Source organism: Puma concolor, chromosome B2 (genome assembly GCF_028749965.1).
Source record: "Puma concolor isolate L17-30 chromosome B2, mPumCon1.1.hap2, whole genome shotgun sequence".
Taxonomy (NCBI): Eukaryota; Metazoa; Chordata; class Mammalia; order Carnivora; family Felidae; genus Puma; species Puma concolor.
This window is the reverse complement of record NC_141671.1, coordinates 21,529,164-21,555,209: the sequence shown is the minus strand read 5'-3', so window position 1 is coordinate 21,555,209 and position 26,046 is coordinate 21,529,164. Positions and strand designations below refer to the sequence as shown.

At 38.7% G+C, this 26,046-nt stretch overlaps 1 protein-coding gene across 1 annotated transcript; it reads left to right on the top strand.

Annotated features, from left to right (window-relative positions):
- Position 1: 1 nt before the first annotated feature.
- Positions 2 to 26,046, top strand: RIOK1 (RIO kinase 1). The gene is made up of 17 exons (XM_025917216.2): positions 2 to 316; positions 3,381 to 3,594; positions 5,572 to 5,662; positions 6,852 to 6,921; positions 8,188 to 8,230; positions 11,150 to 11,242; positions 12,018 to 12,130; positions 12,238 to 12,318; positions 14,606 to 14,692; positions 15,095 to 15,232; positions 15,600 to 15,703; positions 15,910 to 16,016; positions 18,549 to 18,614; positions 21,012 to 21,131; positions 21,958 to 22,011; positions 23,474 to 23,626; positions 25,199 to 26,046. The coding sequence occupies exons 1-17, from the start codon at positions 246 to 248 to the stop codon at positions 25,307 to 25,309; spliced, it is 1,716 nt and encodes a 571-aa protein (XP_025773001.2). The 5' UTR covers positions 2 to 245; the 3' UTR covers positions 25,310 to 26,046.

Genomic DNA, 26,046 nt, shown 5'->3' with positions numbered 1-26,046 from the left:
GGATTGAGACTTCCGGTCGGGCGGGAGTTCCGGTCAGGGCGGTCCTAGCTGTCCTGGTTGTAGGTCCTTATCTCTCTTAGCACGTGGCGTTCGCTTTTGGCGTTGGAGCTTCTGAGCAGTTTGATAGGCGGGCATCTGCCCAGAGGGGGTTGGATGGGCTGCGTGTAGCTCTGTCTCTGTGCGGTTTCCGTCCCAGCGCGGGGCGGACGGCCTCCAGGGGCGCCGAGGCTCTGCACGCTTCCGTCATGGACTACCGGCGGCTGCTGATGAGTCGGGTGGTTCCCGGGCAGTTCGACGACGCGGATTCCTCGGACAGGTGGGCGAGCCCCTTTGGGCACACAGACTCCGTGAGGATTCTGCTGTCTCCGCCGCCGCGGGCAGCCTCGGGCTTTTGAGGGAGACAGTTATTTCATTCGGAATAGTCTCTCCACAGCCCTTTGCTTCTTTCTCCATGCCAGCCGGGTCTTTTAATCCCACTTTGCGCCAGAGTTCACGAAAGCCACTTGTCAAGGGAGTTCCAGATTGGCTAGCCTCGCTGAGAGGCAGAGTTGGAGACAGTGGTTGGGAAACGTAGATTTTTAGTCTTTAACTGCATTTGGCGTTCAAAAAATATTTGAGCACCTGTCGTGGGCCAGGTTTTGTTCTCGGCGCGGGAGATGGTGGTGAACAAGATTAAGTCCCTGCAGTCTTTGAATTTTACCTTCTATTTGGGAAGGAGGGCAGACAATTAAGTACATAGAGATATTTTATAAACAAACAAAAAAAACCCCACAGATAATATACTCAATGCAAATAATTAAAATCAGTTGGTAGACTAATGACAGTGTCAGGGATGAGTTAAGTCCACATGTGGAACTAACCTCAGGAGGAGCAGAGGGAACAGCAGTTCAGGAAGAGGAGACAACAATGCACAGGCCCAACGTTGGCATCACTCTTGGCTGTGAAAGAAAGGGCTAGAGGCCAGTGTACCTAGAGCACAGCACAGCGAGTTGAGAAGATGGCTAGGAAATGATGTAGAAGTGAGAAGGGGCCAGATCATATAGAGCCTTATAAGGGATGATAAGCAGTTGGGATATTCTAGGTCTTAACAGAAAGCCATAGGAGGGATTTTACTAGGGGAATGACAATCTGATTTATGATTTAAAGGAATTACTCTGTTATGGAGAGGATGGTTGTAGAGGGCATGAGTGGAAGCAGTTCAAAAGTGATAAAGTAATTCAGTTCAAACATGAGGGGAGCTAGAGATAGGGTCACGGGATATGTTTTGGAGGTAGAAGTGACAAGGTTTGGTGGTAGATTGGCTGTGGGATGTGAGGCAAAAGGATTTCAGGATAACTCCTACATGAAACATGAGAGTTCCTTTGGAATTCCAAGAAAACGTTTTTTACTTTATATTCACAGTAAAGATTCATTACATGTAGATTTTAGTAGTCATTTGGGGATTTTTTTTTTTTCCAGTAAAAATATGTTGATCATTTTCTGTGTGCCAGGTCTAGTGTTAGTGGGTAGGGATACATTGTAAACACCACCCTGATTGACACAGAGCTTACAAGATAGGAGGGGAAACATTAAATAATTGGACAAATTATTTGTATTAGAATTGGGTAAGTAGTACAAAGGAAAAAGGAGTGAAGAAGATGGGAGACTTTCCTGACCAAATGATGATAATCTAATACTGAAAGGTTATATAAGATTTAGTCAGAGAAACAAGAAGATTTTATTTCAGATGCATTCCAGGTTTATGTTTCCAGATAACCATATAAAAGGCTTTAGGGAAGAAGTAGGAAGAAGAAACAGCCCAGTGTGGCTGGTAAATAGTTGGCAGTAATGGGTATACACTGGTTTACCATCCATCACTGGATATTGTGAAGATAAGCCAATGGACTTTGTGACCCTGCCACACTCCAGGGTCCACTCCACTGGGAGGTGGGGGGAGAGCATAATGTATTGGGTAGGTAGAAGCCAAAGATGCTGCTAAAATCCTACAAGGCAGAAAACGACCTCCCACCGCAAAGAATTGTCCAGCCAAGGTTGAGAAGTTCTGGTACAAATGAGGTATAACTTTGGGGCGCCTGGGTGGCTCAGTCGGTTGAGCGTCCAACTTTGGCTCAGGTCATGATCTCGCAGTCTGTGAGTTCGAGCCCCGCATCGGGCTCTGTGCTGACAGCTCGGAGCCCAGAGCCTGTTTCAGATTCTGTGTCTTCCTCTCTCTCTGACCCTCCCCTGTTCATGCTCTGTCTCTCTGTCTCAAAAATAAAGAAACATTAAAAAAAAATTAAAGAAAAACAACAAACAAATGAGGTATAACTTTAATGTGCCATTGTAGATTGTTGGCAATTAAAGGATCAAATTAAGGATTATGTTTACAAAATCGTAGTAAATAGCAGGTGTTTGATGATTATTCTCTTCCCACCCATGTCCATGGAGATTTGGAACCCTTTGAGCTGTGGCTAATTAATAATCAGGATTGATCACCTGAATTTACTGAACTCTTGTCTGACCGTTTTTAAGCTGGTAGTTCACATTATCAGGGTTCTATGTGGTTCCTGTGTTTGTTCTCTACATGAGTGATCAAAACTGGTGGGACCTCTGTTGAATCTGACCTGCAGACATATTTTGTTTGGTATGCACAGTGTTTGGTTAAAATTAAATGTACCAGTTAAGTGGGAGATTTAAAAGTCCACACTTCTGGCTTCTCTTGAAAAACTAAGATCTGGTAGCACTGGCTCTGAATTTTCACATGGCAGAAAAACACCCTATTGGTTGTGCTCCATTTACTCTGGGCCTGATCTCTGGGTTTGACAATCACCACTTCTCTTACTGAATTACACCCAGACTGCTCTGAATTACACCACTCATTTGTGGTGCTTATGTTCACCATTCCTTCCCTTTTATTAATAGGGGTGATTTGAAGTTCTTTGTGTAGCACAAATCTTGATACAGCTTCTTTTGTTGGAGTGGTATTGAGTTCAAGGTAAGGCTGCTTTAGACTTAGTCCCAAATTTTGTCAGAAAGCTTTCCCCCCATTGACTCTTAAGACATATCTGTGAATGGTTTTCCTGGAGTTGGGTCTGGTGTACTGGTCAGAGTGCATTCATTCAGCAGAGAAAATGACAATGTAAATCCTGACTTCATTAAGGCCGAAGTGATTTAACACCTGATGTACTTCTTCTTTAGTAGGACCTGGAGAATAAGCAAACAATGGGAATGACACTTTGAAAAACAGAACCTGGTATTAAGTTTGAGTTTATTGGGAGATAATGTTGAGAGGAAAACTTTTAGATTTATTGGTATAAATTTAGTCTGTTATATCACAAATAGCTGCATGTATAAATCCAATTAGAGTTATGTGGAAACATGCTGCACATTGTTATTTCTAGTGAAAACATTGACCTGAGGACCATCAGAGAGGAAGATATTCTGTTTGAAGATCTGCAGAAGAATGTGCCTGAGAAGATGGGCGGAGGTGATATGGAAGAGAAGGAGGAGGAGGAGGAAGAGGAGGAGGAGTATGATGAAGATGACTGGGATTGGGATGATGGAGTTGGAAAACTCACCAAAGGTTGTATCTCAAATGCAAGGAGTAACCCACAGGTATTTTACAAATGATTGTATACATCTTTATGTTATTTATGTCTTCTTTTTTCAAAGGACTTTTTGTTGTTCTGGACTTGAATTGGAAGATTTCCCTCAGGTTATGTTGCCCTGTAGCCCCAACCTTTAACGAGTTTTATTCTTCATCCTTTTTGTATTTCTGATCATTTCCTGGATGTAGGTTCTTTTCATAGTACATTTTAAAAACTATTGGGGCGCCTGGGTGGCGCAGTCAGTTAAGCGTCCGACTTCAGCCAGGTCACGATCTCGCGGTCCGGGAGTTCGAGCCCCGCGTCAGGCTCTGGGCTGATGGCTCAGAGCCTGGAGCCTGTTTCCGATTCTGTGTCTCCCTCTCTCTCTGCCCCTCCCCCGTTCATGCTCTGTCTCTCTCTGTCCCAAAAATAAATAAACGTTGAAAAAAAAAAAAGTAAAAAAATAAAAACTATTTAAATTATGGTAAGATTAGGAGCTTTAAAGTCTGCATGGGAAAAGATGCAAATAGGCAGTTCACTACAAATGGTTAGGAAACATGGAGAGAAAGTTCCGCTTCCTTAGTAATTAAAAAATGCAGGTTAAATATGTAGAAATGCTGTTTTTTCACTTATGAAACTGACCAAGATGCAAAATCTATAATTGCTGATTGAGTAAATAACTACTTATTTAGAGGATAAACTGGTATGTGATAAAAGCTTTTAAAACATAAAATAAATGCTTTGATTCAGCAATTCTTTTAAGATTGTGCCAAGAATGGTGTTATGAGAATGATTCTCCAGTATTGTTTATAGAGAAACACTGGAAACAAGCTTGACTAAATTTGTTGTGGGACTGATTTCACACGATGGGATATTATGCAGCCATAAAATACATTGCAGTGGAAAACTATATTAATGACATGAATCTGCCATCACCTACTGTGTACTGGGCACAAGTTATCAGACTGTAGAGCCTGCTTCTCAACTGGAAGTACTCTGTTTCAGGATTTTGCAGAGCCTTAGGATTAACATGGTACATCTTACTAGAGCATAAAGATTTCTGAAAGAGATGGAGGGGGAAAAAACCAACAGTATTTCTTTGAATATTAAGATTGCTATATTGTGGATAAGAATTAGTGCATTTTAAAAATAACCAGATGAATTTCACACTTGTCTGTTTTGGTGAGACGTTGAGCTATTTTAATATAGAGTTTATTCTCTTTTAATAAAGATAGAAAAAAAGGCAAGTGTATATGCTTAAATGTTAACTATTATCTTTGGGTGCTGGGATTGTGGGTGATTAAAATTTTACCTGTGTTTTCTACTGTGAATCTCTACTTAGAAATGTTTTCAAAGTTGTATCTGGTAGAAAACTTTAAATAGGTCTGTACAGACAGCATAGGTCTATGCAGTCAGCCTCACACTTGCAAGCTGAGATACGCGGAGTAAATCAGTCATTGTTATGAGCCCTTTTTATCTGTACTATACTCCCTTTGAATAAGGGTTCTTTCTTTTTGTTATTATTTTAGTTTGTGTATAGCGCCAGTGTAAGTGGTAAGCCTCATGCCTGATCTTTCCCTTTCTTGAGACAATGGGCCCAAAATGAAATTCTTAGAACCAGTTTAATGTTGGCCTTAGCCATTCATTATACGTTTTGGAGGTAAATGAACATTGTCAAATTCTAAGTCTATTAACAGTTGAATTAAAAAAAATGGATTTAATTACAATTTGTTCTTTATAATAATGAGGAATATATTGTAGGGAGGTTAAAAAATACAGATTATACAGACTGTTCATTTTAGCCAGTAACTTTGTCCTATTTCAAATGTCTTTTTAAAAAATTTCTTGAGCAAACATGATTGATTCTTAACCTTTTCTTAGGGTACTCCTTCAAGTATTGATGCTCTGATAGTTAACTGTTAGCTAAGGAGAAAGACATGTAATAACTAACCTTAGGTCTGTATTTATAACTAGTGCCTTCAACTCTGGAACTTATTTCTTCTAGACAAATCAGCAGACTTCCAACTACAATTTGGCCAAAATATCTACTCCAGCAGACAAGGTCTTACGGAAATTTGAGAATAAAATTAATCTAGGTGAGTTCATAAAATATATTTGGGCTATGAGGAAGCTTTTCAGAAGCCATGAAGTGTCATAAATTTTGTTAGGTCAAGAAATGAGTGTGTTCAGTGTTACTGGCTGAATAATAATAATGTTTAGAGAAGATAAAAACTCCGTATTTAAAGACCTGGCTTTAGGAAGAGACTTCAGCTTCTGCTTTTTTAGCTGTTTGCTCCTCTGCTGTAAAAATATAAATTTACAGATATCTGTTCAAGTTTTCATCTGTTGTGTATTAAAGTAGCATTGTCTCAGACTAGAATGTTGAAAATACGTTGACCCTTGAACTTGGGGGTTGGGATGCTGACTCCATGCAGTTGAAAATCCACGTGTAACTTCTGACTCCCTCAAAACTTAACTACCAGTAGCCCACTGTTGACCAAAAGCCTCACTGATCACATAAACAGTTGATAAATACATTTTATATGTTATGTATGTTATATACTAAGTTCTTACAATAAAGGAAACTAGATAAAAGAAAATGAAAATGTTAAGTCATAAGAAATACATGTACAGTACACTACTGTGAAAAATCCGTATATAAGTAGATCTGCATAATTCAAACACATGTTCAAGTATCAACTGTACTAGAATATTGAATATAAATACATTTTGTTTTACTAGACACTTTTTATGTACGCATTAATCATTTAGTGAGCTGTTGAATGCAAGGAATCAGAATGTTGATTTGAACCACCACCTCTTAAAAAATGCAGGATCATCTTTGTCTTGTGGAAGTTGATTCATTATAAACCTAGCACAGTGTCTCTCATATCCTATCACTGACCTATAACTTGAAATGAAACTGAAGTTTTTAGAGTTAAACTTGGAATTCGGGCAGTTTATATTCCCAAATTCGCCGTATAAAATATTAACAAGTGTCTGAAATTCAGCATATGCAGGTAAAGGATTTTGGGGAGATTCCTGGATCTGGGTTTCTGTGGCTCAAATTAGAGCTGTGATGATGACAGTGGCAACACTTGTCACTAAGGAGACACAACTTCATGCTCAACATCTAAAAACATTAATAGTTTTTCATCATTAAAAGATACTCTATGTGTAACAAAATATTTGGAAAATAGAGGAGGAAGAGGGAAAAAGTATTCTATTCAAATGTTGTCTTTTTGTCTTAACTGTTGTTTACATTGTGGATTTTTTAATTTTTAGATAAGCTAAATGTTACTGATTCTGTCATAAATAAAGTCACCGAGAAGTCTAGACAAAAGGAAGCAGATATGTAAGTAATATTTTAACTATAAAACATGGCGGATAGGGACTAATTCTAGACAAATGAGCATGGAAAGGATATTTCTTTATATGATTAAACCAGTTATTTTCTTTTTCTTTTTAGCTTAAATGAGGGTGTCCTTTCCTTAGTAAGTTGAGAATATTAAGTGCGTTTTAAATGTGTGGTCAAACTATAATCTTGTGAAATTCACAATGTGCTCTTGGGAGGGTAATGGTAAACTAAAATGTAGATTCCAGTTTAAACTGAAGTGTTAAAGTGTGAAAATGCTTCCTTTTAAAAACTTACTAAAAATTTTTCCCTTCCATGAAATGTTTTTAAATTTTTATTTTATTATTTTTAAATTTTTTTAAGTAGGCTCCTTGCCCAGTGTGGAGCTTGAACTCACGACCAACCGAGCCACCCAGGCACCCCTCCATGAAATATTTTTAAAAATGTAAGGGAAGATTTAAAATTAAATAGTGATCTAATAAGAACAATTTCTATTTATTCTTCTCAAAACCAGTTGTTTAAGTGCAAGCTAACTTCTATATGCTAAAAACACTAGGGCATTGACATATTGTAGAAAATGACATTAAGTTTATACAACTAGCAGTGTTTGAACTTAAAAACCAACTTTCTTCTGACTAAAAATCACTTTTCTTCTGGTTTATTGCTATCCCCAAGAGATACCAGCCTTTTGAGAACTGCCATAGTCATCTGTTATTTCATAGAAGTGTCTGAATCTTTGTGTTTGAATCTTTGAGTTGAGGTTAGTGTGCTAATAGAATCAGTGTGTGGACTGAAACCAGTCAGAGTCTGCATTTTAATGCAGAACTCAAGAACTGTCTTTAGATGACAAAAACCCGTGTCTTTGTAGAAAGGGACTCTAAAGAGAAGGTGATATAAATGACTTTAAATCTCACATTAGATTAATAGAATCATTAAAGATTGAGAGACAATATTAACAGACCCAATGTTTCCTTTTTTGCAGCATGGTTCACCTTACCCCGGCTGCTCTCTTTATCTAATCCTTCTGAAATATGGATAGAATGATTTTTTCTTACTGCAGATGTGCTCCTTTTGCTCTAGGGAACTGAACTGATGATTAAGGGGACACAAAGGAAGCAACATTGAGCAATGAAACTACAATGAGATTTTGAAATGGGTTATTAAAGAAAGTACCTACTTAGGAATTTTATGGGATGAGATACATTTTGAACTTTTTATTTTGGCTTCTGAATTTTGAATGTCACGTTCTTTTTTGGTTTTGGTTAGGTATCGCATCAAAGATAAGGCAGACAGAGCAACTGTGGAACAGGTACAATTTAAATGTGCTTTCATTTTAAGTAGGCATTATAAGTTCTCATTTTAAATTAGCACTTCTTTTCTCTTGGGATTATAGTTTGCATTCATTCTTCTTGCTTAATGCTAATGTTACCTAAAATTACTCCTTCTAGTTTTGAGTTTAGAAGTCTACATTTTGAGGGGTGCCTGGGTGGCTCAGTCGGTTGAGCGTCCGACTTCGGCTCAGGTCATGATCTTTGGTCCGTGAGTTTGAGCCCTGCGTCGGGCTCTGTGCTGACCGCTCAGAGACTGGAGCCTGTTTCAGATTCTGTGTCTTCCTCTCTCTCTGACCCTCCCCCATTCATGCTCTGTCTCTCTCTGTCTCAAAAATAAATAAGCGTTAAAAAAAAAAGTCTACATTTTGTTTTATTGATAATAGATAACTTAGAGTCATGCCCCCCTCTGTGGCCACCATGCGGTGTTTTCATCTTCTATGAGGATGCAGAATTTACTGGAAGTCCAGAAATCTTTTGTCTTAAGCAAGATATGCAGGAATTTTGTGAGCTTTATTAGAAGGTACCTGTCACAAAGTGAAGGGATAGGGCAATGCCTTCAGATTTTCACTAGAAATCCCTTACTTGGTTTAGACATTATGCTGGTTTTATTCTTTCTGTTCAAGAATGGGGGAACTTTTTCCTAATTTTCCCGTATGTAGAGAGTTGTGAATTGGATGTTAGCATTGGCTCCGATTTTTGACGTGAAGGTGGTAAAAAGGGTCAGAACATTGCTACTGCTATCTACCACCCTTCTCACCCCTACACAGAGGCACAAACATTTTGGAATAGTAGCCCCTATGATCCCCAGATCCTTGATATAAGATATGAACCCCCTGCTACTAGCCACCTCAGTCCCCAGCAGAGTAACACCCAACCTGAGCTCCAGAACCATTTGTGCAGTTGAAGAATTCCACCTGTAGTTGGGCAGGAGTGGGTCTGAGATCTGTGTCCTCCTTGTCCTCTCATTTATTTTGTGTGTGTGTGGTTGAAAACAAAGTGTATAGTCCAGCTTAGAGAAGTGAGGCAGCCATAATTTTCAAACACCCTAAAATAACAAAGGCAATAAATCCTTTTTTCCCCCTTTTTCAAAATTAATTTTGAATAAACAATGTATATCTTGGTCTTAAGCTGTCTTTTTAAATATGTATTTGTAAAGTTTATTCCATTCTCCTGTTTCTCTCCCTTATTTTGATTTTAAGCCATTTTGGTACGTTGCTCCTCCTACGCCCCTGCCTTGGCTTCCTCCCAGTTTTGCAGCCACACAGGTGTCTGCCTGGATTCTCAGCGCGTCGCTTCCCTCTGCTGACCTGTGCAGTGAAGTGGGAATGTCAGTTAGGGCCCGTTAGCCCAATTCCCTTTCATTCTTCTCTAGTTGCCATAGTTGCAGTTTGGCTTTTTGTCCTGTAGTCTTTCCAGGGTTGTTTTGTTTTTATTAACCCTAGGTTTCTGGTATGACCGTGGCTGCATCACTGAGGATAGACCCTAAAGTATAGTTAGATTTGGCCACTTCACACTGTCTCTCTCTGTGGAGCTGGAGGGGCTGCTGTGAGTGTCCCTTGAAATTGCATGTAAATATCTGGCTGGTTGAGTTCAGGGATGGATGAGACCAGGCTTTAAATTCCTTGCTTTCTGTTAAAGAGGACTTTGGGATCCTTTTTACTCAAGATTGATTGCTCTAACTTTGAAAGAGACCCTTTCCCTGATTTACTCATCTATAGCAGAGGTGCACAGACTCTTTCTTTAAAGGGTTAAATAATAGGGGCGCCTGGGTGGCTCGGTTGAGCATCCAACTCTTGATTTCAGCTCAGGTTATGCCCACATTGGTCATGCTCCATACTCAGTGCAGATCCTGCTTGAGATTCTCTCTCTCCCTCACCCCCCTTGTCCCGTGCCTCCCCAACCACCCACTCATGTGTGCACGTGTTCTCGCTCTCTCTCAAATAAAAAATAAATGGGGTGCCTGGGTGGCTCAGTTGGTTATGTGTCCGACTTCTACTCAGGTCATGATCTCATGGTCCGTGGGTCCCCCATCGGGCTCTGTGCTGACAGCTCAGAGCCTGGAGCCTGCTTCAGATTCTGTGTCTCCCTCCCTCTCTGCCCCTCCCCTGCTCACGCTCTAACTCTTCTCTCAAAAGTAAACATTAACAATTTTTTTTTTTTAATAATCAATAAATAAGGAGTTAAATAATAAATACTTCAAGCACTGTGGCTCACAATTTTTTTTTTTAAGCAACTTTTAAAATGTAAAGACCATTCCTAGCTTGCAGGCTGCAGAAAAAAAAGCCATGGCCTGGATTTGACTTCTGTGCTGTAGGGTGCTGACCCCAGTTTAAAGTTGCAAATCCAGTACAGTGACCACTGAGCACTTGAAACGTAGCTAGTCTGGATTGACATGTGCTATAAACATAAACCAGATTTTGAAGACTTGGTGTAAAAAAAGAATGTTAAATCTCTTACTGATAACTTTTTATATTGATTACATGTTGAAATTGATAGTGTTTTAGATAGATTGCATTAAATAAAGTATATCAAAATTAATTTTACCTGCTACTTTTTGCTGCTTTTAGTGTGACTAGAAAATGTGGAACTGCTATGCAGCTTGCATTATATATTCTATTAGCTAATATCAGTCTAGAGTCCATTTCTGCTTCTGTTGAACTTGGTAGACTTTGACTTCTGTGTCTGAACGAACTTGTTGGTTTGTCTCTTGTTCCTTTGGCCTTCGTGTCGTATTTTATTTACTAAAAATCAGAATAAATAAAAACACCACAATTGAGACTGTCAGTCAGCCAGAATAGCATAGTATTTAAGCTCTTCAGTTTATTAATGGTCAGGTGCTTCAATGAGAAATACTTGATACTATCTTTCTGAACTTTGTATTTTTTGCATTTTTTTAGGTGTTGGATCCTAGAACACGAATGATACTATTCAAGATGTTGACTAGAGGAATCATATCAGAGATAAATGGCTGCATTAGCACAGGAAAAGAAGTGAGCTTTTCTTTGGATGCCTGAATGTTTTCATGTTAGTTTTCTTATTTCAGATACCAAATGAAACTAAGGCACATAGTAAATAAATTGTGCCTTTAAAAGAAAAGAAAAAAAAAGCATGCACAAGTCAGGATAGTTTAATTAGTGTTTGTAAAAACAGCTTTATTAATATTTATGGCTAGGTAGGAAGTTGTGCACATAAATCGGCCTTTTCACTATTGTTGCTGTACTGGATCACTGAGTCCAGGTAGTGCCCAGGGTAGGCATAGGTGGTCAGATTACTGCAGGCCCCAGTCCTTGCCACATAGTTACTATGGGAGGGGGGGCTTATAGTCTAGTTTCTGTGGATGAGCAAATCTCTTTCTCTGTTTTTCTTTGTACGTGGATATGGAGACAGACAGACAGACATGGCATTTGTAAATTAGCAACTCATTCTATGGGAAGCAGTCCTCAGTAAAATTCAGTTTATAAATCATGAGATGTAAGAATGTCTTGAAATATTTTTCACATACTTGAGATGCAAAGATGTTTTAAACTGCTTCATGCTTAATTATAAATTGGATCTTATATGTAAATTGGAGCTCTACTTACTGTACGTTTTGGTATGATGTTTCATATTTTAATTGATGTATTCAAAAGATGATATTTCTTCTACATGCTACTTCAGTTCAGTTGACTTTGTTTTTTTTGACTTTTGAGGATAGAATCAAACAGTTGAAAATTAAAATACTTTTGTTATTTTACACAAACTTATTTTGTTTTTGATGCAAAATAGGCTAATGTGTACCACGCTAGCACAGCAAATGGAGACAGCAGAGCAATCAAAATTTACAAAACTTCTATTTTGGTGTTCAAAGATCGGGATAAGTATGTAAGCGGGGAATTCAGGTGAGTGAGCTCAGATTCTTTTTCCAGTGGCCTGATTTCTATATCCTAAAAAAATAAAAACTAGAATAATAGAACGATTACAATAACAAGTGTTTTTCTTGTTCAAGATTTCGTCATGGCTATTGTAAAGGAAACCCCAGAAAGATGGTGAAAACTTGGGCAGAAAAAGAAATGAGGAACTTAATCAGGTGACTCTCGAGGGAGGGTGTCTGTGCTGTGCCAGGCATACTGGCCCCAGCTCCTTCTTGCTGACAAATCCCAGTGTGGTTCTGTGTAAAGGTGGGGACTCATAGTGCTGTTCAGTTGTGTTAGATCTGAGGTATGCAAAAGAAACCAATTTCTGGGCAAATAGAAACTACCTTATCTTCTCTGTTTTGAGAATCCGTTATAGAAAAATTTACATTTATTCAGCAAGGGTGAGTCGTTTGAAGCACCTTGGTAGCCATGTGAAAGCATTTAGAATTTATACGGAGGATGATAGGGGACTGTTGCAGGACTTTATTTTATTTATTTATTTTTTTAATGTTTATTTTTGAGAGAGTGAGAGCGCAAGTGGGGAGAGGCAGAGAGACAGGGAGACAGAGGATTGATCTGAAGCAGGCTCTATGCTGACAGCAGAGAGCCCAATGTGGGGCTTGAATTCACAAACCATGAGATCATGATGTGAGCTGAAGTCAGTTGCTTAACCGCCTGAGCCACCCAAGCACCCCTAATTTATTTATGTAAATTCAAGTTAGTTAACATATAACGTAGTATTAGTTTCAGGAGTAGAATCAGTGATTCATCACTTACATGTGACACCCAGTGCTCACCCCAAGTGCCCCCCTTAATACCCATTGCCCATTTGGCTCCATCCACCCACCCAGTGCCCTCCGGCAACCCTCAGTTCTCTGTATTTAAGAATCTTACAGTTTATCTGTCTGTTTTTATCTTATTTTTCCTTCCCTTCCCCTATATTTATCTGTTGTGTTTCTAAAATTTCACATGTGAATGAAATCATATATTTGTCTTCCTCTGCCTGATTTATTTCGCTTAGCATAATACACTCTAGTTCCATCTACGTTGTTGCAAATGGCAAGATTTCATTCTTTTTCATCACTGAGTAGTATTCCATTTTATATATATCATATCTTTATCCATTCATCTGTTCATGGACATTTGGGCTCTTTGCATAATTTGGCTATTGTTGATAGTGCTGCTGTAAACATTGGAGTACGTGTACCCCTTCAAATCAGCATTTTTTTTTTTTATCCTTTGGATAAATACCTAGTAGTGCAATTGCTGGGTCGTAGGGTAGTTCTATTTTTACTTTTTTGAGGAACCTCCATACTGTTTTCCAGAGTGGCTGTTGCAAGATTTTAAACAGGGAAGTAACACAATCTGGTGGTGAGACTGATGGGTTATTTTGTCATAGGTATTGGAGTTTAGACAGTTTTGCTAGGTCCTAAACTCTATTATAGTTTCTTTTTCTTATTTCTATCCAGTTGTTTTTAAAAAAATTTTTAATGTTTGTTTATTTTTGAGAGAGAGACAGAGAGAGCCTGAACAAGGGAGGGACAGAGAAAGAGGGAGAGACAGAATCTGAAGCAGGCTCCAGGCTCTGAGCTATCAGCACAGAGCCCGACACGGGGCTCAAACTCACAAACCACGATGTCATGACCTGAGCTGAAGTCGGATCCTTATCCAACTGAGCCACCCAGGCACCCCTCCTCTTTCTATCCAGTTTTCGACATGTTTATGTATTATTCTTTGTGCTGATCCTTTTATATCAAGTGAAGGCAACTTGCTTAGCTGAGATGAAGTTTTTCAAAAAATTTGAAGTATTTTTTTCTCTTTCAAATAACTTTTAACTTTGTATGTGCCATACAGAGGTAACATACATTGGATACTTTAGTATTAAATCCTTATTTTGAAAGTCTTTCTGAAATCTTCCTGTGTTCAGTTAGCTAGCTAGATGTTAGGTATGAGTTCAACCGTGTTTTGTTTTGTTTTGTTTTGTTTTGTTTTGTTTTTTGTTTTGTTTTGTTTTGTTTTGTAAGTAGACTCTGTGCCCAACATGGGGCTCAAACTCATGACCCTGAGATTGAGAATCGCATGCTGTACCAACTGAGCCAGCCAGGCACCCTGAGTCCAACTGTTTTTATTAATCATTGTTTAGCTAGTTAGCTGAAAAGACATACCTGCTGTATCTCATCAGTTCTGAGATGCACATTTGACAGGTTAACATCTCTGGAATGGGACCGAGTGTTAGAGACTGTGAGTAGTTGAATTGCCAGTGTTGTGTCATTCTTGGTCGTGCATCATGGTGTCACCTAAAAATCACTGGGGCCCTAGAGTTTATGACAAACAATAATACAGTTGAAACATGTTGGCGCTGCCTCCTAACAGTGATACTAATCTTCTGTAGCCATTATAATTTGCTTTAGATGCTGTGTCACCTTCTAACTTGTCCTTTTACCTGTTTGAATATCACAGGCTAAACACTGCACAGATCCCATGCCCAGAACCTATCCTGCTAAGAAGTCATGTTCTTGTCATGGGTTTCATTGGGAAAGATGACATGTGAGTACGTAGAAGGCCTAATAATTACATGCTCAGAATGGTATTTTTAAGTGCTTTGAAGTATACAGTGTATAAATATTTCCCATTTAAATAGCTCCTTTTATCTTGAAGTATTTGATAGGATTTTTTTTACTGTATGAGTGCATAGAGTTAATTTATTCTACCTTTTTTAAGTCCCCAAATGCTTCAGAATAACAAAGTTCACCCTGTTTCTGAGAAATGTTTTGTATAGTAGGCTGCAAGAGCACTTGTTTCTTGACAGCTTGTTGAAATGGTACATCTGTCATGAGCCAAATTGTTCAGCGATGAGTTGTCGAAAAGAAGTGCATGTAGCAATGTAGTCTAAAGCAGGAAAACTTGTTCTGGGGCATTTTATCTTAGTTCATTTGATTTTTATTCAAGGCCAGCACCACTGTTGAAAAGCGTCCAGCTCTCAGAATCCAAGGCTCGGGAGTTGTATCTGCAGGTCATCCAACTCGTGAGAAGAATGTATCAAGACGCCAGACTCGTCCACGCGGATCTCAGTGAATTTAACATGCTGTGAGTGCATTTTGTCCTTTAGGAGCCACCTGCGTGGTGTTTCATGTCCTTTAAAAAAATAAAATCCCAATCTAAGAAGTCATTTTTAAATTTTAAAGTTTTAAAGTTGGCTTCCATGCGGTCATAGTATAGGATGTGTTCTCTGCCTCTGGTGACCTCAGTCACAGAATTGACCATCTGATCATTAACAGGCTTCTAGGACTTTGGAAATTTTCTCGGTTTTCATCTCTTGTTAGTCAAGCGGCCTCTTATCCTTACCCACCTTGTTCATCTTATTGGTTATTTCCCTTGCTTTTAAAGTAGAATTTTTTAAGCAAGGAATGCAGGAAAGTAGTAGCATCCAAGTCCCTGTGTGTCTGGCCCACAGGTACCATAGCGGAGGTGTGTACATCATTGATGTTTCCCAGTCCGTGGAGCATGACCACCCACATGCCTTGGAGTTCTTGAGAAAAGACTGTGCCAATATCAACGGTGAGTGGGAATTGGAGTTTCCAGCCAGCTTGTTTGTATAGTGGTCTTGCACTGTTAAGCTGTTGATATGGCCCTAAATCATTTGATACAGCGATTACCATTTGCTAGGAGATTGTATATTTTTATTCATATCTTTGTTCCTCTGTAAAGTAGTTGGAATAAACCTTTTCCCTCATAAAGCTATCATTATATTTTCCTTCCAACAGATTTCTTTTTGAAGCACAGCGTTGCCGTGATGACTGTGCGGGAACTCTTTGAATTTGTCACAGATCCATCCATTACACATGAGAACATAGATGCTTATCTCTCAAAGGTGAGATGGGGCGAGGAAGGGAAAGGGCAGAAAATGGCAATAGTAATTTGCACTTACATGGCGCTTCTAGGGACTCAGGTTGCTTAGCATATGTTCATTTTGACAGCTTCCTGAGACCTTTTCCTTCTGATTTCACAGATAGGGAATCAAAAGTACAGTAAAAGGCCAATGAGAAAGCCAGGTTTCTTGACATGAAGCATTGGGCAGGATTACATAGACTGCCAAAGTTCATGAATGTTTAGTAAGAGACCTGTTCGCTTTTGGTATTTCCCTTGTTTCTCAGAGGTCTTTCTGAATCCTAGAATTTTTGAAAGTGTGGTAAAACGTACATAGCATAAAACTTGCCATTGTAACCATTTTTAAGTGTACACGTCACTTAAGTGCATGCACAATGATGTGCCGCCACCGTCCATCTCAGAACTTTTCTCCTTGTGCAAAATAGAAACTCTGTGCCCATTAAACATTAACTCCTCTTTCTTCCCTCCCACAGCCCATCCTACTTTCTGTCTGTGATGTTGCCTACTCTAGGTACCTCACATAAGTGGAATCAAGCTGTTTGTTTCTGTTTCTGGCTGACTTGATCCCCTTAACGTAATGTCCTCAAGATTCATTTGTGGCATGCAGCACATTTTGTTTATCCATTCGTGTGTGGATGGACACTTGAGTTGCTTCTACCTTTCAACTGTTGTGAATAATGCTGCTATGAACACGGGTGCACAAATACCTGTTCAAGACCCTGCTTTTATTTCTTTTGGACGTATACCCAAAAGTGGAATTGCTGCATTATATCGTAATTCTGCTTTTAATTTTAATACTGTTTTCCTTAGTGGCTATACCATTTTACATTGCCACCCAACACTGTGCAAGCATTCCAGTTTCTCCACGTACTCACATCCTCACCATTTTCTGGTTTTGTTTTCCTGTTGGTTTTTTCCTGTTTTTGGAACAGCTATCCTGGTGAGGGTGAGGTGGTGTCTTATAGTTGTTAATTTGCATTTCCCTGATGATTAGTGATGTTGAGCATCTGTCTTTTCACATGCTTGTTGGCATTTATAGATCTTCTTTGGGGCGGGGCGCCTGGGTGGCGCAGTCGGTTGGGCGTCCGACTTCAGCCAGGTCACGATCTCGCACTCCGTGAGTTCGAGCCCCGCGTCGGGCTCTGGGCTGATGGCTCAGAGCCTGGAGCCTGTTTCAGATTCTGTGTCTCCCTCTCTCTCTGCCCCTCCCCCGTTCATGCTCTGTCTCTCTCTGTCCCAAAAATAAATAAACGTTGAAAAAAAAGATCTTCTTTGGGGAAATGTCATCCACTTTTTTGCCCATTTTTAAATGGGATTGTTTTTTGTTGAGTTACAGGAGTTCTTTATATATTCTGAATAGTAACCCCTTATCAGATGATCTGTGATTTATAGATACTTTCTCCCATTCTTTGGGCTGCTTTTTCCCTCTCTTGGTCACACCCTTTTGATTTTGGTGTCAGTGTATCTGTTTTTACTTTCGTTGCCTCTAAATCTTAGAATACTGAATACATGGCATATATGCCCCGAAACAGTTTTCCAGGTTTTATCATACCCTGTTTGTATTCTCCCCTTTCCTTGGAATGCCTTCCCATTTCTACCTTTGCACATTTTGCTCTGCCTAGTGAATGTTAGAGCTCAGTTCAAAAAGCTTTCTCCAGGAGGAATCAGGCAAAAATCATTGTTTCCACGGGTGTATTTCCCATATTATGTGAGCCTGTAATAGAAGTAGTTGTACTGCATTCTGTTATTAAGTTCTTTTTAATGTTGTCACCCTTTACTAGACCATGAACTGTTAAGGGACAGGAGTTCTCTTCTTGTATTGCCTGTACCTCAGTCAGTACTGGTGCATACTAAGCAATTGCATATATTAATTGGATAAATGGTATCATTTTTATTTCTAAACTCTTAAGCACTAATTTTAGTGTCTGAATGTAAAACAAAAAAACCTAGTACCACAATTTTTTCCTCTTTCCTGTATATTCTAAGTAGAGAACGAATCCAATTTTACAAGCCAGAAGACTCTTGTAAAATCTGTCACCTTAGTGTCAGTCATCGTTTGTTCAAAGAGCTTTCTTTGGTGGTTGATGCTTCCACAGCATTAGAGACACATACTCAAAAGGACAATCCACCTTTCCTCTTCCATTTCTTTCATTGACTATTCAAGAATTAAAGAATAGGTCTTTCATTCTTTGGGTCTCAGTTTTCTGTTAGTAAATGTTTTTGCTAATCATTTAAACATTAGGAAAAGTAGTTTTACTCTTAAGGAAAGGGGTGGGGATCCCCTGAGGCTAGATGAGTTTGATTTATTCTGTTACTTGTGAGCTTCCCGCAGCCTTTTTGGTGAGGTCTGACTGAGAGAGCTAACCTGTATCACTAGAGGTCACTGAGTCTTTTCTTTCAGAAGTGTAGAGGTGATACTGGTAAAAATGAGAGCAGGTTTATACTAAAATTGAGAAATGGATGCATCTTCTATAGGTTGAATATAAAGGAAAGTAACTTTTGATTTCTTTCCAAGGCCATGGAAATAGCATCTCAAAGGACCAAGGAAGAAAGGTCCAGCCAAGATCATGTGGATGAAGAGGTGAGATTTATTATCTACTCACAGGCTTAGGAAACACTGAGTTTTGTTTGTGTTTTTGTTTTTTGTTTGTTTGTTTTAAGGGCATGCTAGGTCACAAACTTGATTTTAAGAGAGAAGCAGTTTTCAAATGACTGTTTTCCTTGTGCATAATTTAACTGAGCCAGATTATATAAATACATTTCAGTACATCATTCCACTCAGCAGCCTATGAGACAATCTTTCTAGATAGAGAACTTTATTTACTTGAAGAATAATTGACGTGCAGTATTATATTACTTTCAGGTGTACAGCACAGTGATTCAACATTTATATACATTACTAAATGGTCACCACAATAAGTCTAGTTCCCATCTGTCACCATACATAGTTATTACAGTATTATTGACCGTATTCCCTATGCTGTATTTTATATGTGACTTATTTTAAAACTGGAAGTTTGTACTTCTTAATCCCCTTCACGTATTTTGCTCTGCCCCTCATTCTCTCCCCACCTGGCAACCACCAGCTTGTTCTCTATATTATGAGTCAGTTTGTTTTGTTTTTTTTAGAATCCACATATAGGTGAAGTCTTATAGTATTTGTCTCTCTCTTTTATTTCACTTAATGTAATACTCTTGAGGTCTGTCCATGTTATCACAAATGACAAGATTTCATTTTTTTTTTTTTACTAATAATTTCATTTTACTGTGTGTGTATGTGTATCCACATACATACATGCACTCCATTTTCTTTGTTGATGGACACTTAAGTTACTCCCTTATCTTGGTTTTTGTAAATAATACTTCAGTGAACATAGGATACATCTGTCTCTTTGAATTAGTATTTTTATTTTCTTTGGTTATATACTCAGAAGAATTGCTGAATTTTATGGTAGTTCTGTTTTTAATTTTTTGAGGAACCTCCATATAGTTTTCCATAGTGGCTGCACCAGTTTGCATTCCCACCAGCAGTGCATGGGGGTTCTCTTTTCTCTATACCCTTGCCAATACTGATTTATTTTTGATACTAGCCATTCTGACTGGTGTGAGGTGATATCTCATTATGGTTTAGATTTGTATCTGCCTGATGATAAGTGATCCTGAGCATCTTTTCATGGGTAAGTTGGCCATCTGTGTGTCTTTGGAAAAATCTCTGTTCAGGTCCTCTGCCCATTTTTTAAATCAGATTGTTTTTTTGTTGGTGGTAAGTTGTAGGAGTTCCTTACATATTTTAGATATTAACCCTTTATTAGATGTATCATTTGTAAATATTTTCTCCCATTCGGTAGACTGCCTCTTCGTTTTGTTGATGGCTTTGTTTGCTGTGAAAAAGCTTTTTAAGTTTGATGCAGTCCCGTTTGCATATTTTTGCTTTTGTTGCCCTTGTCTGAGGAGACAGATGCAAAAAATGTTGCCAACACTGTTGTTTAACTTTACTGCCTTTATTTTCTTTTAGGAGTTTTATAGTTTTGGGTCATACATTTAGGTCTTGGCTCTACTGTGAGTTTATTTTTGTGTATGGTGTAAGAAAGTGGTCCAGGTTCATTCTTTTGCATGTGGCTTCCAGTTTTCCCACCACCATTTGTTGAAGAGACTGTCCTTTCCCCATTGTGTGTTCTTACCTCCTTTGTTGTAAATTCATTGACCTATATGCATGGGTTTATTTCTGGCTTATTTATTCTGTTTCCTTGATCTATGTGTCTGTTTTTGTGCTAGTGCTATACTCTCTTGATTATAATAGGTTTGTAGTGTAGTTTGAAATCAGAGAGTATAATACTTGAGATAGAGCACGTTTTTAAAGAAGTTATTGAAACATCTGACTCAAAAAGGAAAATCCTGTTTCAGTTCGTGACTGTGAATTTTAAAATGATTTATATGTTGATTTCAGTAACATCGTAGATTTTAAATATTTATGGTAAAAAAGAAAATTGTTTTAGCCTTGAAGATCAGTGGATTTTTTGTGAGTGTGATCCATGTTCTCACAGCTATTAGTGTGGTGGATGACTATAAGGCACCCTATATTTATCACCAATTCTGAACCCTTTTCACCATAGCACAGGACAGACAATATTTCTATGTAAGAACATGTTCCTTTGTAAGGCATAACCAGGGGCAGCACTTGCTAATGCAACTCCATTCCTTCCTTTCCCACTCAGAAAAGCTTTTGAGAATGTAAATGAAGGGAGAGAGGTGTTATTTTAAGGGTAACTTCAAATCATTTCATATTTTATTGTTAGTAACAAATTCCTTTTGGCACACCACACAGCAGATGTAAACACCAGTGTGTGCGGAGAGCCTGGCTGAAAATCAGTGTTGTAGATGACGATAGGTTCCTCTGTGACATGACGGGTGTGGGATGCTCAGTGAATGAGAGAAGCATGTGAATAACGCTTTTGGTTTTACTTTCCGTGTGTGTTAGGTGTTTAAGCGAGCATACATTCCTAGAACCTTGAACGAAGTAAAAAATTACGAGAGGGATGTGGATATAATGATGAAATTGAAGGAAGAGGATATGGCCATGAATGCCCAACAAGACAATGTGAGTAGCTTGATTTGTATATAGCAAGCAAATTTACAGAGGAAGCTACTGTCACATACCTGCCTCTTGACTGTTGGCTTCTAATCTAGTGAGATGGCTAATTCCCTTTGCATTAACAGGTCCTTTCTGTGTATTGGATATAAAGGATGTTCACTGGCATTTGTGAAAAAATGACACATTTGAGTCCAATAGACAATAGTTGCAGAAAATTGAAGATATCTGTATAAGTCTAGGCTATAAATCATTATTATAGTGGGTCTGTTAACATATGTGTTTCAAGGTCTGGAACCTTTTTTTTTCTGTGAAAAAGCCAGATAGTAAATATTTTTGACTTTGCAGGCCAGGAAGCAAATTGGAGGCTATTATGTAGGTCATTATATAACAAAGAAAAAATTTCCCCAAGTATTTATTGATGAAATTAAAAGCTCTTTAATAATAATCAATTCCTGCTAATCACAATTCCTATTAATGAGAGAAGAATGGAGTTATTTGGGGGAGGAGAATACATTTCATTTAATTGAGATTCAGAGTTAGAGTTTTGTGTCATCAGGTTGGTGGCAGAGTTTCATCTGTAAAAACCATCAGGCTGTGGGTAGGTTGTGGGCAGGTTGTGGGCCAGAGTTTGCTCATGTCTCTTATGTTTGGTGGGGAAGAATAATTCCCACCAAGAATAAACTGTGTGTTAAGAGGAGATAAATTTTAGGCTCCTTTTAATAATCACAGAAGGTACCGGTCAGCTCCCAGCGTTCTTCCATAATATTACAGGGTGTGTTCTTCACAGCATAGGTTTATGTTGACTCTTCTTTTTTGTCTCTTTGGTTATAAGATTCTGTACCAAACTGTTACGGGAATGAAGAAAGATTTGTCAGGAGTTCAGAAGGTATGAGAACATGTGTTGCTGTTCACTTACGTGAATACTCCTTTGGAGGGTATAAAACTTGATGTATACTAGAATTAAATTAACAGTGGTATTATATTAGTATAGATCCTTTCCAAGTTCATGGGAATTTTCAGAAATGCCCTTTTTGTGTTCATTCTTTTAACCCTAAGACTGAAATTTGGGAATTTACGGTTTATTTCTCATTCTGCCTCCGAATTGTTCTATTGTTGCTGAGGCAGTGATATTTTTTATATCCTGGTCTTCATTTGTGAAATTATTGATGATAGCCATGTATTTCTTAATGTTTTTACAGTCAGCTTTAAAAAAAAACAAACACAATGGAATCTGGTCTCCTACTGCTTTATAACCTGTTGAAGAGCAATCTCCTCATGAGTCTGGCAGTCTTATACTGCTGGATTCCTTAGGGGTTTTTTCTTGGAAAAGTCTTGTTTTATTTTGTTTTACATTTCAGGATGGTGCAGATTAATTCTAATTAAGCAGTAGTAAATAAAGGCAGTTCTTGTTATTTTAATGTTCTTAACTAAAGGCTTAAATGTGAAGGATCATAGTTTGCTTTTTGAAAATTTGATGTGTGTTTGTTTTTGGAAGAATCAAATTAGGAAAACTCACATACTCACTGTGTGTTATATATAGCAAGTGTTACAGGGCTGTTGTGCCATGAATTCCAGGCCAGGAACATTTTGTTAAAACTGGCTAGGAAACCTTTTTGTACAGTTCCCTTTTAAAGTTTACTTTTTATTATAAAAAGAAAACCTCTTGTTCTTTAAAAATGCTTTCTGGGGGCGCCTGGGTGGCGCAGTCGGTTAAGCATCCGACTTCAGCCAGGTCACGATCTCGCAGTCCGTTGAGTTCGAGCCCCGCGTCGGGCTCTGGACTGATGGCTCAGAGCCTGGAGCCTGTTTCCGATTCTGTGTCTCCCTCTCTCTCTGCCCCTCGCCCGTTCATGCTCTGTCTCTCTCTGTCCCAAAAATAAATAAACGTTGAAAAAAAAAATTAAAAAAAAAAAAAAATGCTTTCTGCTAAAACTTCTAAATGTCAGAAAAGAAAGTCTCTCTTGTTTAAATATTGTTTTCCCTTTTGATTGACAATAAATTGTTGCTTGAAATCGTATTTATAGGAGCTGTGAGATTATCCAAATAAATCTTTTAATTCTTACTTCCATCTATATTTCACATTTTTCGATATTCCAGCTCAGTTCTGTCTTTGATCTGAGTCACCCAGGAAAGCCCCAGTTCCTTCATTTGGGTATGTTCTTGAGCCTCACGAGATGGGCTGTTTTCTAGCTTCTGCCCTGATGTTCTGTTGTTTTCGATGCTTCAGTACAGGATGTTGTTTTTCAGTGTATATCTGCAAGGCTAAAAAATCTGAATTGTGGCTTTAACACATTTAACAATAGATAACTAAGTGGTTTCGAATGACATGGTTTTGTAATATTTTCAAGGTTCCTGCACTTCTGGAAGATCAAGTTAAGGAAAAGGCTTGTTCTGATTCAGATGATGCTGGAAGCTCTGAGTGTTCTGACACAGACTCTGAAGAGCAGGGAGACCAGGCCTGCTCCAGGAAACCCACTGCTGACCCTGAAATTGATAAAAAGGTTAGTGAGAACTCAGATTCCCTTGTTCTTCAATGTGGCAGCAAAGCCAGCCTCATTTCTCTTTGTTCACATATCTAGATTATGATGGCAGAAAATAGTATTGATCAGTAAGTACTTCCAGTTGTAGATCTAGTTTCTAAGTGTGAACTTTGCCTTTGGAAGTCACACCGTTTAGGGATTGGACTGCTCTTAAGAGGTCCCTGGGCACTGCCTAGAGAGAAGGACACACTGAATTCATTGATCAGAAATGATTGTAATTCACTTGAAATACAAATGATGTTGGAGTTGTCCCATGATGAAGTATTGAAACGCCATTTTACAGGGGATTTGCAGCCCTGCCAAGTGTTGCCAGGATCTAAAAGACTTACTCCACTCCTAGCCATGGACAAGAGACACTACTGACTGAATGATACATGACTGCTGTGTAAATGTTACTCTTCATTCTTAGCTTGATCCTTTAAACCTTACAACATGTGGGTCCTAAGACTTCTGAGAGACATACCGAGCTCACGTGCACAGAATTTTCTCTTTCAATCTACTAGAAATGCTTAGTCTGTTTCCAACCTTTATTTCTCTTAGAGTATGAAACTTGTGAAGAAAATTAGTTGCAAACATTTAATAATCCTCCCAGATATTTCTGTTTGGCAGTCTTCAAATTTCTTTCTCTTTTCTTTTCTTTTCTTTTCTTCTCTTCTCTTCTCTTCTCTTCTCTTCTCTTCTCTTCTCTTCTCTTCTCTTCTCTTCTCTTTTCTTTTAGAGACAGGGTGTGGGGGAGGAGCTGAGGATGGGGGGAAGAGACAGAGAGAGAGAGGGAGGGAGGGAATCTTAAGCAGGCTCCATGCTGGGCATAGATCTCAGGATCCTGAGATCATGACCTGAGCAGAAATTAAGAGTCACTTAACCGACTGACTAATCTAGGTGCACCTGGCAGTCTTCAGGGTTGTTTTTTGTTTTTTGTTTTTATTTTTTTTTTAGTCTTTATTTTTGAGAGAGAGACAGAGTATAAGCAGGAGAGGAACAGAGAGAGAAGGAGACACAGAATTCGAAGCAGGCTCCAGGCTCTGAGCTGTCAGCACAGAGCCTGATGCAGGGCTTGACCTCACGAACTGTGAAATCATGACCTGAGCCAAAGTCGGACGCTTAACCGACTGAGCCTCCCAGGCACCCCGTTTTTTTTTTAATGTTTATTTATTTTTGAGAGAGAGAGTGAGTGTGAGTCAGGGAGAGGCAGAGAGAGAGGGAGAGAGAGAATCCCAAGCAGGTGCTATGCTGTCAGAGCAGATCCTGATGTGGGGTTCGAACCCAGGAACCCGGGAGATCATGACCTGAGCCAAAATCAAGAGTCAGACACTTAACCAACTGAGCCACCCAAGTGCCCTGCAAATTTCTGTTAAGAAACTCCAAAGACAAATTTCGAATGAAATTTCACTACCAAATCATAATCATTTTCATCTAGTTATATTCACTTCTATCTTTTCACATATATTTTTTTATTTAGTTGTAATAGTAAAGTTAATACCCTGAACAAATGAAGTCTGCAGGTTCTTTTAGTTTATTTTTGTTTTTTTACAGGAAAGAAAAAAGATGGTCAAGGAAGCCCAGAGAGAGAAAAGAAAAAACAAAATTCCAAAACATGTGAAAAAAAGAAAGGAGAAGACCGCCAGGATGAAAAAGGGCAAATAGAATCAGAACGCCACAACATAAGAGTAATTTACCATCTGTCACTTTTCTCACCCACGCTGTGAGCTATGAGCTGCGTCTTGAAGACGTGCTACTGATTTTAACTGAGGTTATCACGGCAGTGTCGTGAAGACGGAGTTACGTGTTCTCATCTAATTATGTAAAAAGCTCTAAACTCTCTTATCTAGACCCAGTCACTGCCTCTGTGTGGTATTGACAGAGGATTTATTTAAGCAACTATATGAAGAACTTTGTACAATTTTATTTTTATATGTATTTTTTTCTCCTGCAGTGTGTTTTTTGAGGCATCATAAATGTTACAATGTAAGTGTAAAGGCAGTTTGGACAGACTTGGCAGATTGTATTTGCTTTGTTTGTACATGCCAGAGACCCATCTGAAATCATTTGATCACAGGGCCACGGTTTCTGTAGAAGGGAGTTTCCCTTCGAAGAGAATTCACATGGCTGTTGACATAATCATTCACTGCAGCTGTTACGACCGTGAGGTATGCATTGATGCTCATTTGTGATGCACTTATGCATCATCTCTGATACTCTTGAGTTCAGACATCCCAGTTCGTAAGCTGTTTCACACTCTGCTGTTTGGCCTGTTCATTCACTCATCAAATATTTGAGTGGCTCAGGTGCTAGGGATACAGAAGTAAACAAAACCAAAAAATTACTACCTTCAGGTAGTTTACATTTTGAAAGGAAAACATTAAACAAGTAAATAAAAAACA

Bases quoted from the DNA above. Each gene is read 5' to 3' on its own strand.
- RIOK1 (XM_025917216.2), top strand. From the start codon at position 246: ATGGACTACCGGCGGCTGCTGATGAGTCGGGTGGTTCCCGGGCAGTTC. The intron at 6,922-8,187 runs GTAAGTAATATT...GGTTTTGGTTAG, and splicing joins AGACAAAAGGAAGCAGATAT to GTATCGCATCAAAGATAAGG. The intron at 22,012-23,473 runs GTATGAGAACAT...AATATTTTCAAG, and splicing joins ATTTGTCAGGAGTTCAGAAG to GTTCCTGCACTTCTGGAAGA.